Source organism: Leopardus geoffroyi, chromosome D1, assembly GCF_018350155.1.
Source record: "Leopardus geoffroyi isolate Oge1 chromosome D1, O.geoffroyi_Oge1_pat1.0, whole genome shotgun sequence".
In the NCBI taxonomy this organism is placed as follows: domain Eukaryota; kingdom Metazoa; phylum Chordata; class Mammalia; order Carnivora; family Felidae; genus Leopardus; species Leopardus geoffroyi.
The window spans coordinates 61,685,205-61,702,797 of record NC_059329.1 but is presented as its reverse complement, the minus strand read 5'-3'; the positions used below and the strand labels follow the sequence as shown (position 1 = coordinate 61,702,797).

Here is a 17,593-nt window from a genome sequence, read left to right as displayed (position 1 = left end):
GGTTCGAGCCCTACGCCGGGCTCAGCGCTACACCTTGGTGCCTGGAGCCTGCTTCGAATTCCATGACTCCCTCTCTCTCTCTGCCCCGCCCCTGCTAACATCTGTCTCTCTCTGTCTCTAAAGCAAATAAACATTAAAACAATTTAAAAAGAAGAGAGCTATCAAGGTATGAAAAGACATGGAAGAGCCTTTAATGCACAGTTTTGAGTGAAAGATGCCATCCAGAGAAGGTTACATCTGTATATGATTCCAACTATATGACATTCTGGAAAAGGCAAAACTATACAAATTAGAAATAGCATAAAGATTAGTGTAGCCAGGAGTGTAGGAAGAGAGAGGGAGAGTTGAATGGGTGGAGCACAGGGAATTGTAGAGTAGTGAAAGTGATCTGTATGATACTGTGATGGTGGGTACATGACATTATGTACAGGTATCCCCCACTTTTTGAGAGTTCACGTTATGCCCCTTAGCTCTTCGGAAAGACCTACCTCAGTACCTGTTGTCATTACTTGAAAGAACTCTGAAGAGTATTTTCACTTTTACAAAAAAAGCAAAACAAGCGTTCAGTGTGTGTTTTGCATTGAGCCATTACAGAGGGAGCGAGAGGAGGCCAGCCTTCCTGGGGACCCACACTCAACATCACAACATCAACCCCCCAGAGTTTTGAACCGTGTCTCTGAGCATCTGTGCTTTATCTGGATTAATTTTGTGCATCTGTTAGCAAGACATGTCTAAAGGTGTCAGAAAAACCATAACAGAGGTTATTTTGGGGGACTGGAAATGCTAAAACAATTTTTCAAATGAATTAATGGTAATTGCTTCTTTGTTTTATGCCATTTAGGCTCAGGAAGAGTTCCATAGGAAAGTTCTATTTTTGGATAGATCAATATTCCTGGAAAACAGGAAGCATTTCCAGCGAAGAGCTTCTGTCGAAAATAGAAAATAAAAATACAAATAAAATAAAAATGAAAATAAAAATGTTTCTGGTGATAAATGCTCTGTCTTCCCTGCATGAACACCCACACAACACACACAGACACACTCACACACTGGTGTGTCCTAGAGAAACTACATTATATTTCTTCGATCTGAAGTCATTCTCTCTATGAATAATTAGTAGACATGGGAATAAAATAAGAAAATAAAGAAAGTAGAGAAACAGACAAGAAATAGATCATATGATATAAGAATCTTTTAAAGTTGGGGTGCCTGGGTGGCTCAGTTGGTTGAGCTGCCGACTCTTGATTTCATATCAGATCGTGATCTTGCGATTAGTGGGTTCAAGCCCCACATCAGGTTCCGTGCTGATAGCAGAGTCTTCTTGGGATTCTCTCCCTCTCTCCCTCTTTCTCTGGCCCTCCCCCGTTCATGCTTGCTCTCTCTCAAAAATAAACTTAAAAAAAAAAAAAGTTAAATTTAAAAAGTTGTTTGAAGTCAGGACCAAAAGAAAATTATGAAATCATTTCAAAATGTTTGCTATGTTATAATTGTTATCTATTCCGTGACAAACCATCCCCAAACTTAGTGTCTCCAAACAATGACTTACCGTTTCTCACAATTCTGTGGGACAACAATCCAGGTAAGGCTTGACCATATGGTTCTGTTTCCATAAGGAGTGGGCTGTGGTACCTCAATAGGCACCATTCAACTAAGAATTCAGCTTCAGCTGAGTTGAAAAGTCCACGGACTTCATTCCCATGCCTGGTGCCTTTGGGCCCATCTCCATAGTCACCCTCTCTCCATGGGGATAGCTCCTTCATATTATTGGTATGATTTCAGTGGAGTTCTATTCCTAATATGGGTGCCTGGCTTTGAATAAAAAACAAGGTAGAAGTTGCCAGACTTCATATCACATTGGCTCAGACACCCGAGAACATCACCATCATTCCTGCTACATTATGTGGTCACAAGAACTGTCATCCCAGGTTCAAGGGGAGGAGGATTGGGCTCCACCACAAAAGATAGCAGCAGCACACACAGAGAGATAGAGAAGGGCATGATTGCAGTCAGCTTCTCAGATTACCTTCCACAGTGTGCAGAAGCGAACCTATTGTAATGGAATGGAGAAAGAATAATAACCAAGAGAGACAAAATTCGTGTGAGGGTCCGTGATAGATACAGAAAAGACAAAAAAGGTTTACTACATATATGAAAGGATTCTCCAATTTTTTTTTTACAAAGGAAAATCAAACAATAAAAGAAAGGTAAAATTAAGATTATGATTATAATTAGAACTTTAGCCCAACCCCCCAGACAATCCCAATGCATTTAGAGAAAAGTTACCAGGATAGAGAAAGTTTAAAACGAAAAAGGAAAAGGAGAAGAAAGGCACCTGGGTGGCTCAGTCAGTTAAGCCTTCGACTCCTGATCAGGTCATGGTCCCAGGTTGTAAGATCAAGACTCATGTCAGGCTCCACGCTGAGCACTGAGCACTGAATCGGGATTCTTTCTCTCCCTCTCCCTATGTCCCTCGTCCACTCTCTTTGTCTCTGAAAGAAGAGGAGGAAGAGGAGGAGGAGGAGGAGGAAAGGGAGAAAAAGAGAAGAGGAGCAGCTCAGGCTGAGAAAATAAAAATCCACATCAAAATCCAAATAAAACTCTCTATGGTAGCTAATGGCATTTCTGGACCCTTCTGATGCGAATTCTACCATGTGACCAATGGAAGAGAGAGAAAGCCAAAGAGCCTTAAAGTTTCAAGGTAAGTAAGGTGACAGAATCTAGTCTTAGGTGCCCTCTCAAAAGCGTACAATCCTTCCACATGTGGCATTCACAGTCTACATTTGCAGATGCCTCCATGGGAACAAGACAGTATTGCACTAGCAAGAATCTCTGCCATGCAAAGGAGATCTGGGTGCTCAATGCAAGTGAGTGCTAACTTGGATGTCCCAGAGTGCTGGACCAAGGAAACCCTGCACATGCTGTAGAGGGAGAGACAGTGGGCGTGTTTCTCCCAGGAGCTGACTCTGGGCCATCTCCTTCCACCAGTGTGTAAATTCAGTCCTCTGGGGACTGAAGGTCTAGGGCTTGAGAGATGCCTAGAGGAGGTATAAATAGCTCCACCTTTGCTGTTTGTCTTCTGAACATCATCTTGCTTTTATTTTTCCCTCTCAACCAGTTAAATACCTTCAGGATCCAAGAAAGTATAGGTAAGTAAGCTGAGTTTTGCTCAGCAAAGACATGTAGAAAAAGACACCTGGAAACACAGGAAAAAGAAAGAAAGAAAGAAAATCTTAGGGAACTCCAGAGGCTGCTCCATCTTCCTAGTACCTAATCATCTTGTATTTCTCTCAGCATTGACCTATGAGGCATTGGATGTGGCTGTAATGGGACTCATGGGCAATTGTAGTATCTCTTTGTGCTCTTTTAATAAATGGGCCATCTGCAAAGGGCACAAATGGGTGTTTTTCCTTTAGACGCACTTGGTTTCCATTTTGCTCAATGGTTCTTTTTCTTTGAAATGTGGGCCTGAATGCTATGCATAGATGCAATGAATTTGGATTCCAGTTCTAGTAGTAAAAGCAAGACTTCGTAGCTCAACAAGTCTAGTGATTAAAGACAACACATATATGTGTATGTATGTAAATACATGGCCGCATTTCCCCCTAAAATTTATTGATTCTTCACTATACATCAGGTGCTGGGCCAAACCCAGATTGAAAAACTGAAACTCCGAGATTTCAACTCCCTTCCCTATATAACAAAGATGACACACTCAACATGAGGCTAGAATAGAACCCCATTTCTTTTTGTTAATGTTTGTTTATATTTGAGAGACAGACAGAGTGAAAGCAGGGGAGGGGCAGAGAGAGAGGGAGATACAGAATCCAAAGCCGGCTCCAGGCTCTGAGCCTGAGCTGTCAGCACAGAGTCTGATGCAGGGCTCCAACTGACAGAGCATGAGATCATGACCTGAGCTGAAATCGGACGCTTAACCGACTGAGCCACCCAAGCGCTCCTAAAACTCCATTTCTAAGCCAAGTTCACCATGCTGTACCTCCTGCACCTTATAAGACTGAAATGACAGATTGGGGGTGAAAATTACCAATTCACATTTGTGTCTAGCATACGAAAGTAAGTCTAGGCCTTTATGGATACTCTAAATTAGCTCAATCTCTGTCTATCGGATCCAAAGCTTGAAGTCCCAAAATTTGAACTTGTTCAATGTAATAATTATTTTGATCTTAATGATGGTAATTTTGCAAGTGCACAAATTTCATCTGTTGCTGAGATAAAAATGTATCTGACTTATGTCGCAACCACCCTAAAATACTAACTTCAGAATTGACCCACAGTTGTAATTGATGTTTCCTTTTAGGTGTTTTACAACTGGAAACTATGCTTCCCATAAGTAGTTTTTAGTGGTAATACAGTGAGAATAGGATGAAACCAGCACTTAAATACAATTCTATGGTCCCCAGATGTACACAATCCCTATTAACCACACACTGCCTCTATGCATATATTCATGATCCAGTCAGAATCTGCCATTAGTAATATTATAAAAAATGCTTCCGTGAGCCCCAGAGGTGTAAGTTGGGGAGCTGTAGGTGATAATGCTATATCACAACAAAAAGGAATACAAGAAAACAGATCACTCACTCATGTCCCAAAAGATCACTGGGAAAGTTAGAAGGAAATCTGTTAAATTTGTCTTATGTCTCTTCTACCTCTCTTTCTGTTTCCTCCATCATTTAGACTCTCCTCCCTCCATCTCGGATGTCCTGATGAAGCCCCACTCACTAAACATCCCCTCCCCATAACTGCACTTCACTGACAGATTAATCTTCTCTTTCTGTCTCCAAAACACCATAATCCCATGGAAAATGAATTTCCAGCAATTAATTTTAGCTCTATGTTAAATGGTTACACAGTTGATGTCTGTAACTAAAGTAGATTGATAGTCTTAAGCATCTCAACATTGTATTACAGTATTTTGAAAGTATCATATACCAACTTAATGAAAGTCCTAATGGGGTGACCCTTTGAGTATTATGTCCTCTAAATTTTAACTCAAATAATGGCGTCCAAATGAATATAGAGAAGAAACTAATGCTTGCCAAACGGGCTGCAGGTTGGAGGACGGGCAACATGGGTGAAGGGAGAGAGAGATAGAGCTTGCAGTCACAGGAATAAAAGCCAAGCATGGGGAATCTAGTCAGTGGGACTGTAATAGCATTGCATGGTGACATATGGGAACCACACTCATGGCAAGTATATAACATACTATAACATATAGACTTGTGGAATCACAGTGTGGTACACTTGAAACTAATGGTACATTTGTTTCAACTATACTTCAGTTAAAAAAAAAGAAAAAGAAAGAAATGGATTCCAAACATTTCAATCATATAATATGAAGTACTAGAATACTGAACACCCAATAAAAACTGAAAGTAAAGGTGGTAAAACTATGCTGCACAATGATACTGACTCCAATGCAATCAAGAGGCAAAAAGGCAGACATCTCTTAAGCCCATGTTCCTCTTCAGCAAATACATTCAGCCCCCTTTGATTTGAGAATGGGGACAGGGGGAGGATGGAAGCCACTTGTCATCCCCTTGCTTTGTATCCATATCTATACCCTCCCTCATAGCTATGTGTTTATAGGAATACGCTTCCTCACACTCACATCCCACTCAAATGGGCTATCTCCTCGCTGGCATTTCACCCAACACATCCCTTGCTTTTATCCATTCTGTTGCAACTACAGATAAGTAGCAACCAGTAGATTACCCTCCCTCCCTTTTATTGAAGGCCTGGGGACCCCACTTGCTAATGTGAAACCCTGTTACTTCCTGCTTGGCGGTATTTTAGAATAATATACTGTCTAATTTTCAAGCAGGGACGCAAATGGGACAGTGTATTTTTCCTTCACAACTTGTCAGGCATATCCATCCATTTAAGAGTCCAACTCACTTTGAGGCTGCATATTCTTTAGGTTTTTTAATATTCATCATATAATTTTAAGAAATATGTTGATTAGCTGACAAGAATCGGTGAAGTCACCTGTGGATGTTTAGTGCCTATCATGACCCTTAGCATGATTCCAGCGGCCAATCAATGTTGAAAAGTGCATATGTACTGTATTGCCCGAAACCTATTTTGGCAAAATGAATTCCCTCCCGCTTCCTTAAGCAGTATAATACTTCAGGGATACAAGCAATGATCATTTTGATGACATGTTTTTGTGTCTAGTTTTATTTTTATAGGGAGTATTGGGTGGTGGCTGCGATCCGAGCTTTCAAATCTATGCTGTCTGACCCTGAATCCAACGGGACCTGGGACAAGAAGCTGAAAGTCTGTGGAATATTTTTGCATCTGTTGGAATAACAACAGTATCCATGTTGAGGATCATTGTGAAGGTCTTTTCAACAGGCTATTGTGAACATTTAATAAGGTGATATTTATAAAGTGCTATGGCACATATGAAGCACTTATTAATGTGAAGCATTTTTTTCCCAAGATACGACTGAATTCTTCCATGGAAGGAGTCAGAGTGCAATATTAGGCGCATTAATACGTCTCACTATCTTTTCACAGAGGAGAAAATATTGCCAAACAATCTAATCCGACGTCATTCAACCAAAAGTGGTGCTGCTCCTCAATCCTCAGTCAGCCCTGTGGTCTTTAATCCAGATACTAGGTCTGGAATGTACTGCCCCAGATGGCCCCTTTCTCTTACAATCACACCCATCCCCAGGATATGTGGTATGTCCTGACTGGAATCCCAGGACTGGAAGATTCTCATACCTGGATCTCCATCCCTATCTGTTCTATGTACATTTTGGCTGTCATAGGCAACATCTTCTTGATCTTCCTGATTGTAACTGAGCGCCATCTCCATGAGCCTATGTATGTCTTCCTTTCCATGCTGGCCTTATCAGATGTCCTGCTCTCCACAGCCACAGCCCCCAAGATGCTGGCCATCTTCTGGTTCCATTCCATGGATATATCCTTTGGTAGTTGTGTATCTCAGATGTTCTTCATCCATTTCTTCTTTGCGGTAGAATCTGCTATTCTCCTGGCCATGGCATTTGACCGCTATGTGGCCATCTGTCACCCACTGAGATATACCACAATCTTAACCTCCTCAGCCACTGGGAAAATTGGCATCGCAGCTGTGGTCAGGAGCTTTATCATATGCTTTCCATTCATCTTCCTGGTACACCGACTTACATATTGTGGGAGAAACATCATTCCCCATTCTTACTGTGAGCACATGGGCATTGCCAGATTGGCATGTGACAATATCAGTGTCAACATCATTTATGGCATCACTGTGGCCCTGCTGTCTACAGGACTAGACATTGTGTTCATCATTATATCCTATGTGATGATCCTTTGCACAGTGTTTCAGATACCTTCCTGGTCTGCTAGATTCAAGGCCCTCAACACATGTGGTTCCCACATCTGTGTCATACTTATGTTCTATGCCCCAGCATTCTTTTCCTTTTTTGCCCATCGTTTTGGGGGTAAAACCGTCCCTCAGCACATCCACATCCTGGTAGCCAACCTCTATGTGGTAGTGCCCCCTATGCTAAACCCCATCATTTATGGGGTGAAGACCAAACAGATTCAAGACCGAGTAATTTTGCTTTGCTCCCCCATCAACACGCATTGTTAAAATGAAGAATAATGCGAAATGCTGGCTATTTCTGAATAAACCCCCCCACCCCACTTCTCTCTCTCTCTCTCGCTCTCTCTCTCACTCACACACACACACACACACACACACACACACACATGCACATACACACATACACACACACTGAATGAGCAATGGGAATAAAGAGAATCCACAAGTAACTCTCAATAAACCCAGAAGGATAATAAATGCCAAAGTTTCCAATGGATTTTCCTAAAGCACTTAAAATTTTTGAGAAAAATAATGATATTCTCAATTCTCCTAGATATCTTATTATCTTGCAATTTAACTTATTCTTAAGCATACATACGATAACGCTAAGAAAAACATATTTTAGGGTTAAACCCAGATGGAATTGTCTTGGGTAGATCTGGGAAATGAAAATAGTGACTCACTGACTGTTTGTATAGACAGTTGAAATTTTGCTGAAATATAAAACACTCCTACTGCAGTCAGTAAATACTTGGGACAGGAACATAAAGCCACAATAAACAATAATTATTTCTATCTGTACCTTTTATGGCAATTAAAATGTGAGTTCTAAAAGGATATTTTCTGAATCACTGATACAAAGTCTGTGTATAGAAAAGGCACATCATATATGTTTATTGAATGAACAGATAATACTGAATGAAAACAAATAATAAGCGAAATCAACCCACCTGAGACCACATAGACAACTTAAAAGTTAACACTTTGTTCCCTACATAGTGAAGACCTCGGGGCCAAATCATTAATGAAGCATCCTGGTGTCAACAGACTTCACCAAGGGAGGGACAAACAGTTGAAAAATACCATACTCAGGTCCAAAATGAAAAGGCAGTGAAAGACTAAATACAATGTTTGCATATATTTGTATTTAAAAAGGTTCTATTCACACCAAATATTATTTTATAGAAGCTTGTCTCCAGATTGTACCTTAATTTCTTCATTCAAGATAGTATTCTTACAACCTCTCCTTCAGCAGGCCTTAGCACATGCTCTGAGAATGTGCAATCTGAACTTATATACCCTTGAAGATAGACAAACAATGAACTTTCAAACATTACCTTGAACACTTGCAATCTTTACAGGGTTAGCCTTTTTTCTTTGTTTTTCTATTATGTATATATGATGTGTGTTTGTATACACTACACACATTAATATATGTACAATGTTATATACACATTATAAAAACACACATATATATACATGCATGTTCATGATATATATATATATGATATATATGTATATATACATCATGTGTATTAGATATATATACATACAAATGTATATATATACATTTGTATTAGATATACATACATATAAAACAATCAATGTGGAAAATGAAAGCATGTTGCCTTGACCCTTGGAATCCTGGATAACTACTTTGCTTTGATACATATGTTATATTCACTTGAATTTGAGCAAGGAAATCTATTTTAAGAGTTAAAAAAAAAACCCTTTGATATGAGAAATCCTGGTTTGCCAGTCCCACACTAACTGTATAAAATTGTCCTGTTATGTAACTATTGGTTCTTGATCAATAAAATGGAATTATTTTAGTACCTTCTTTATTGGCTTGACAATTAAATGAAATATGTCATATGATGTATTTGTAATTTAATAAAAGCAAATTTTATTTTGATGGTGTTGGTAACTTTTATGAACAGAAACATTAAAGAACTGATCCCACCACACTCACATAGCCCTGCTAACAATAATTCATAGAAAAATGGTTGGAATGGGTCATCATCATAGATACGGAAGTCACATAAAATGTTGCTAAAAGTTGTAGCAAATAGGATTCTGGTTCAGAAGTAAATTCTCCAAGGATTGAAGGGGAGTCAGAGAGGAAATAGAGTACAGAATGATAACAAAATATTTGATTAAATGAGTGGTGTAAGTGAGACTTCAATGAGAAATCTTTTTGAGGGGGTGCCTGGGTGGCTCAGGTGGTGAAGCATCTGACTTCGGCTCAGGTCATGATCTCATGGGTTGAGGTTTGAGCCCTGTATCGGGCTTGGTGCTGACAGGTAGGAGGCTGGAGCCTGCTTCAGATTGTGTCTCCCTCTCACTGCTCCTCCCCACTCAGGCGCTCGAACTCTCTCTCTCTCCCAAAAATAGATAAACATTAAAAAATAATAAAAAAAGAAGAGTTTTTAAGGCTTGATTTTTGGCAGTGAGGAACTAAGAAAATACCAATTTCCCACCCAGAATGTATGAAATATGACAGGAATAAACAATGATTGAGTCGTCAGCCTCAATTGTATAGAAGCTTTCAGGGTGAGGGCTCAGGGATTGGTAGATGCTGAAGGAGTCAGGAGTACACTGTGTGTGCTGAGCTGCTAGAAGCACAATCACTGAGTCGTTGCCCTGGAAATTTTGAAGGGGATGCTCCGTATCCTACCATCCTACCATCTTCTTGACCACAAAGTCCCCCACTGGGTAACAGTGAGTAAGAAAAACGGTATACCATGCAAGATAGAAACGGAGAGCCCTGGAGGGGCTTAGAGAAAACTGACCTACTCTTCCAGGTACAATTAAAAAGGAAGGAGAAGTAGAAGAAATAAAAGCACTAAGAGATTGTTAAAGTGAGAACCGTGTTTCATGAGAGGAAGACGCCGGGTCATTTAATATCAGACTCTGAGACCCAGCGAGTTAAAGAATACATTACCTGGGTAGCTGAGCAGTAGCAGATATAGAGATACTACGGAGTCAGAACAAATCTTCCTCTGATGGTTTCTACTCTGCCCTAAGTGGTCTCAGACATGGTGAAACGCTGTGACATGAAGCATAGGGTATTAGGAAAATGTATCCAAAAGTGGGAAGAGGCTAAAGATACTACTTTGCCATGGCAAAACTGTTGCAGAATACCGTGTTATAATAGGGGTTTTAGCTAATATAATTAAAGAAGTATAAGAAGTGGAGAAAGAAGAAGACAAATCCTATGTTTTGTGTCTTAATTTATTTTTTCTTATTTCTGTATTTATTTTCCTAATATTTGTAAAGCCAACAGAGGTCCACAAGAATGGCATACTAATCCATGTTTACTTATCCTGGATTGTGTGCTTGAAATTTGTTGAGGGGTAGACCTTGGGTAGTCTCATCACAAAAGAGAAAAAAAACATAGGAAAATGGTGCAGGTGTGAAGTGATGGATATGTTAATTGGCTTCGTTTTAGTGAGTATTTCATAATGTATACATATATTGGGTCATCAGTTACACACATCCGTTATAAGCAATTTCTGATTGTCAATTATACTTCAGTAAACCTGGGGCAGGGGTCAAGGAGAAGACATTAGTGTTTTATTGTGACTAGAATGATTAGAAAAATGAAGTGGAAAATGACATCATTTAAAATGGTAAACAAAACTGTACATGTGTCTGAAATACATGTAGGAAATATTTATTGCATATTATTCATTGTCATGATAATATGGCATCCACAATGATCTATAAATTCCCCATAATCCCTATAAATGCTAATATATTTTATCATTTCCATGCTGATATTTTTTTCAAATTTTTTGTGGCAAAATATCTGTTCCATAAAGTTTGTGATAATAATGATTTTTAAGTGTACGATTCAGAGCAATTATTCATATTTGCAATGTTGTGTTGCTATTGCCACCAGTTGCAAAAGCTTTCATCACCCAAAACAGAAACCATGTCTCTGAAGCAATATTTCCCCACTCCCCTGCTAACCTCTAACCTACTTTATATTTCTAGGAATTAGTTTACTTGTAGAGGTGGAATCATATAATATATTTGTTTTGTGTCTGGCTTATTTCACTGAACATAAGTTTTTCAAAGGTCATCCATGTTGTAGCATGTTTTTATCCTTATTCCTTTATACTGATGCATAATGTTCCCTTTATATATGTATATATGTATATATATATATATATATATATATATATATATACACACACACATCTGTGTGTGTGTTTGTGTGTGTGTGTGTGTGTATACATCGTTTTTTACATTCATCTATGGATGTGCAGTTTGGATGCTTCCACCACTTGCCTACTGTAAATAATGCTGCAATGAACATCCATGTACAAGTATGTCTTTGAATACCTGTTTTTAATTTGGGCGGTACATACTCAGGAGTGGAATTACTGCATTACATGTAATTCTGTGCCTGAGTTTTTAAGAAACTGCCTAACTGTTTTCCACAGAATGTGCACCATTTTTCATTTCCTCTAGCAATGTATGATGGTTCCAATGTTCCCTATTTTGTCAAAACTTGTTAGTGTTTTAATTTTTTAACTGTGTTTTACATTTACTTATTTATTTTTGAGACAGAGAGAGACAGAGCACAAGCGGGGGATGGGCAGAGAGAGAAGGAGACACAGAATCCAAAGCAGGCTCCAGGCTCCAAGCCAACAGCACAGAGCCTGACCTGGGGCTGGAACTCACAAACCGCGAGATCATAATCTGAGCTGAAGTCGGACGCCCAACTGACCGAGCCACCCAGGCACCCCTAGTTTTTAAATTTTGAAAAAAATTATACACATTTTAGTAGATGTGAAGTGGTGTCGTATTGTGGTTTTGATTTTTATTTCATGTGCTATTGGCATTTGCATATTTTCTTTAGAGGATTAATTATTTAATTCCTTTGCCTATTTTTAAATTCGGTTGTTTATCTTTTTGGTTTTGAGTTGTTTGAGTTCTCTGTATATTCTGGGAATTAATCCCTTATTAGATATATAATTTGCAAATTTCGTTTTGTAGGTTATCATTTTACTTTTTGTTAATGTCATTTGATAATGTTGAAATTTTAATTTTGATGAAGTCCATTTATGTTTTTTATTTTTTTCCTCATGCTTTGGTGACATTTGAGAATCTGTTGTGCAATCCAGGGTCATGAAATTTTACCTCTATGTGTTTTCCCAAGAATTTTATGATTTTAACTTTTATATTTGTGTCATTGCTCTATTTTTATGCATTCTGAGTTGTAGTGTTTATGTAAAAGAAAAACATAGAAAATAGTCAGAAAAATTAAAAAAAATAACTTGACCAATTAGATATGAACTTATGTATTATAAAATCAGATACTTACAGCACTGTGACTCTGACAAAATAGGCATTAGATCCAAAAGCAGGATACAGAATCAAGATATAGATGTACATTTACATAAAGATTTAAAATGAGACCTGTAGTTGCTCAAAATAGTTGAGGAAACACCAGGCTATCCATTAACACATGTGTTAAGCGTGATTTCTACATTTGTGAATAACTAAATGAAATCCTTAGTCACCCAAGTCCCCAAAACAAATTCCAGATGGAGTTAAATTTCTCTCCTTTCTCCTTGTTCTTACTGTCAACTCTATTAAAATCTCTGTCCCATTTTCACTCACCAACTCTATCTCAAGCGTGATCTTGAATTCCACCTCTGGCTCCTAACCTTAACACCCAAGGCTCTGCTACTCATGAGTAGAATTTTAGTGTTCATGAACTTGTTCCCAGATAAAGAACCCTCACCTTAAACTCCATCCTCGCCATCATATGCAGCCTGTGAGACCCTAATGGCTTTGGTGTTGCTCTCAGCTTTGGCCCCAGGTTCCAGCAGGAGACACTTACCCTCCTACAAAATATAGAGAAGGTTTCACCATCATCCATGGAGAGTAGGAGGAGAAAGAGTGAACTGGTAAGTTAAATAAGGGCATTGGAAAATTCTAAAAACTGGGAGAAACTACCCTCCTTTTCTAAGAGACTTAATTGTTTTTTTTATTCCTTGTGTTGAGTATTTACTGTTCCAAATATAATGGTAAACAATTTACATACATTATCTTATATAAGTATTATTTGCTTATGTCAAATACTTCGATCTCAGATAACTTAAGGGGTTCTCCAAGATCACAAGTCATTAAGTGTTAGAACCATGAACTATCTTTATCACTGTGCTAAATTACTTTTGCTACTTCCATCACTCTTGTACAAACTGCAGAAAGTTACCAGATCCTTCAGTCTTCCATTTCCACAGGAAGCTGTCATTTCTATGCTTATTATCACCACCTTCACTGCCACAAATGACCCTGTGGAGATTTCTGTCAATGCCTTTTTTGTTTGGCATGTGGCCCATGTAGAAACACTCTGCCCTGCATCTAAACACATTTCTCTCCCACACAGTGTGCTTTACATGTGTCCTTGTTTCAGAAATACATTTTCCATCTCTTTTGTAAGGAAATATCTTAAATATGATATCAAGAGCTTGACATTTGACATACAATAACTGACCAGAGACTGATATTCGCCAGTCCCCACGTGTTTCCCTGTATCTTCAAATGAAGTCTCGCCATGACATTTTCTTTTTTTTTTTTTTTTTTTTTTTATAATATATGAAATTTATTGTCCAAATTGGTTTCCATAAAACACCCAGTGCTCATCCCAAAAGGTGCCCTCCTCAATACCCATCACCCACCCTCTCCTCCCTCCCACCCCCCATCAACCCTCAGTTTGTTCTCAGTTTTTAACAGTCTCTTATGCTTTGGCTCTCTCCCACTCTAACCTCTTTTTTTTTTTTTTTTTTTCCTTTTTTCCTCCCCCTCCCCCATGGGTTCCTGTTACGTTTCTCAGGGTCCACATAAGAGTGAAACCATATGGTATCTGTCTTTCTCTGTATGGCTTATTTCACTTAGCATCACACTCTCCAGTTCCATCCACGTTGCTACAAAAGGCCATATTTCATTTTTCCTCATTGCCACGTAGTATTCCATTGTGTATATAAACCACAATTTCTTTATCCATTCATCAGTTGATGGACATTTAGGCTCTTTCCATAATTTGGCTATTGTTGAGAGTGCTGCTATGAACATTGGGGTACAAGTGCCCCTATGCATCAGTACTCCTGTATCCCTTGGATAAATTCCCAGCAGTGCTATTGCTGGGTCATAGGGTAGGTCTATTTTTAATTTTCTGAGGAACCTCCACACTGTTTTCCAGAGCGGCTGCACCAATTTGCATTCCCACCAACAGTGCAAGAGGGTTCCCGTTTCTCCACATCCTCGCCAGCATCTATAGTCTCCTGATTTGTTCATTTTGGCCACTCTGACTTCGCCATGACATTTTCGACAGTTCCACTGAGTGCACACCTGCAACCTTCAGTCTTGTTGGCACTCCAGGGAAGAGGCAGAGCACATCTGGATATCTATCCCTTTCTGCCTGGTGTACGTCATTGTTTTCCTAGGAAATGGCACCATTCTGTCCATCATCCGGATTGACCCTGCTTTGCACCAACCCATGTACCTCTTTCTGGCCATGCTGGCCGTTGTTGAACTTGGTGTCTCTACGAAGTGTAGTACTCATGTTCCCACTGCTCTTCCCCATGAAATTCTGCTTTTCTGGGGCTACAACACCCTCACACACTCTTACTGTCTGCATTCAGATCTAATCAAATTGCCCTGTGGAGACATCCGCCCCAATAGCATCCTGGCTCTGTTTGTCATTACCTCCACATTTGGGCTGGACTCCTTGTTCATTGTTCCTTAGGTGTTGATTCTTCATAGGGTACTGGGAATAGCTTCTGGGGCTGGCAAGTGGAGGGCACTCAACACGTGTGTCACACGTCTGTGCTGTTCTTGTGTACTATGTGCCCATGATCGGCTTCTCCTTGCTGCATCCTTTGGGTGGCAATTACCTCCACTCCTCCAATCTGTCATGGCCAATGCCTACATGTCCTTCCCACCTGTGGTCAATAGGATCGTCCATAGTATTATACCCAGGAAATTTGCAATAGCATTGCCCGTACACTGACTAGAAACTGGGATGAGGTCTAATCAAGACAGATAATACGCTCAGAACATAGGAACGTACCTCAGGTCTTATTGGCTGGATATGAGCCCTGCAAATGGAAAAATTCCATGGTTTATTATTGCTTATGAATACGCTACAAGGTTTAGTAGATGGAGAAAGAAAAGTAGCCTCACCTTTCTCCCTGAAAATAGAGAATGTCATTACTTTGATGTAAGCTTTTAGAAGGAGGCATGGGCCATGAGATTTTTCCTGGTGAGGACATCATTTGACCATTCAATCCTTAAATACTTGATTCCTTTGTTTTTATTCCCCGAGGGATAGGCAGAATGGGTCCTGGGGATGTTTTTGTTTCCAAGTACATGCAACTCAGGGATACATATTTGTGAGTGGAAAAGAATCAGGACACAAAAGAGTGTGTGTTATTATTATAATGGGTGTATTGCGAGAGTGATTACTTCTGATAAATTTGGAGGTGACCGAATGACTGGGGAACCACATGAGAACATTTGCCAGAAGATGGAAATGCCATACGAATGTTAAGATTGTAAGCTACATGGTTGTATTCATTTGTCAAAATGGTACAGCTAAGATTTGCACACTTCCATGAATGTCAATTTTACTTCTAACCCTCTAAATAAATATAATGATGACGACAATAGTAATAACAATAATTATTGGGGTAGATACTGGCTGTGAGTATGGAAGATAAAAGAATGGTATAATGTCGATAATTATTGCAGCCCGGTGACGGGTAGATGGAATCTCCTTATAATGCTTGTTTTGTGCCTGCTTAAAGTTTTTGTAATTAAACAATTTGGAAACATACTAATTGTGCTGATACTAAATATTCATTGAGTGTGTGCCCTGAAGAAGAGATACCTTTCAACTGGTACCTTACGAAGTGATTTACACAGGTGAAAATAATTTAGTACACAGAACAAATATTTGCAGTCAAAGCTATTTGACTTTAAGAAACCATTTTGTTTTTAATTAGCTAATGGGTAGAAAAAACCGTGACCTGAAAACAGTGGTTTCAGCGGGAAATGACTAAGATATGTAAGCCTCTACTTTTGTCATAGCTCTGGTAGACACCAATCTTCCGGTAGTAGACATTAGGAGACCTGCTTTTGATCAACAGGAAGGGAGGGAGGGAAGGAACAATTTGAGATAAACTTCCTAGACAGGGTCTGCAGGACTCACCTTTGTTTCCTACATGGTTGCGACTTTCCACAGACTAGATGAATATTCTTTTAAACTAGAGCTTGAAGAATTACTGAGTATCAAGGTTTTTGTCTTAGAACAAGCGATAAGTATGTAAGTTGATGGGTGGCATCATGTATATAATTTTTTCTGCTTTTATATAATTCATTCAATTTATTGAGTTTTCTTCCATTTTGTATATGTCTGTCTTTGAGAGTGCTCAATTCACTGCAATCACCAAAATGGACAAGGATATTTTGTGGACCCAGTTCTTAATTTTTCCAGATAGTTTCAGAAGCCATCCCACAGCAATAATTAGTGGCAATCTCCATGACAATCCTGTTAACTAGTTAGTGTTATGATTCTCATTATATAATTGAAGAAACTCAAAGAACTTATGCAAATTTATTAAAGTCACACAGTGAAAATTGGTACTTACAAGAAGTAAGTCTGCAATGTGATGTTGGATGATTGAATTAAATATACTTAAGTCCCCAGGGGCACCTGGGTGGCTCAGTTGATTAAGCCTCTGACTTCAGCTCAGGTCATGATCTCCCACTCTGAGTTCTAACCCTGTGCTGGCCTTTATGCTGACAGCATGGAGCCTAGAGCCTTCTTTGAGTTCTGTGTCTCTCCCTCTCTCTGCCTCTACCCTGCTCATGCTCTGTCTGTCTGTGTCTCTCTCTCAAAAATAAACATGGAAAAAATTTTAAATAGTTATATCCAAATTCTAGCTATTTTGCTCTTAATATGTATGGGACATTTTTTGTGTTCTGACCTGTTTGAATTAAATTTACTCATTTGTAAATAGGGGATAAAATACAGTTTGGTTTTGATGCTTTGAAGATTAAAGGCAATGATCTAAATAAAGCAACTACACTGTTCATGGTAGAATTTTCTCAATAACTGCTTAGATTTTATTAGTCATTCCTTTCCCATGAAATCTGATAGAAATGTGTGAAATCACCCCACTAATTTCATGCTGCCTGCTAGTAGCTCTGTATACT

General features: G+C 39.1%; 1 protein-coding gene across 1 annotated transcript; it reads left to right on the top strand.

The window, feature by feature from the left end:
* Window positions 1–6,658: 6,658 nt before the first annotated feature.
* LOC123602490 (olfactory receptor 52Z1-like) lies at window positions 6,659–7,624 on the top strand. The gene has a single exon (XM_045486976.1). The coding sequence runs from the start codon at window positions 6,665–6,667 to the stop codon at window positions 7,622–7,624; it is 960 nt and encodes a 319-aa protein (XP_045342932.1). The 5' UTR covers window positions 6,659–6,664.
* The last annotated feature ends 9,969 nt before the right edge of the window (window positions 7,625–17,593 follow it).

Excerpts from the sequence above, each read along its gene's own strand:
- LOC123602490 (XM_045486976.1), top strand. The coding sequence starts at position 6,665 with ATGGCCCCTTTCTCTTACAATCACACCCATCCCCAGGATATGTGGTAT.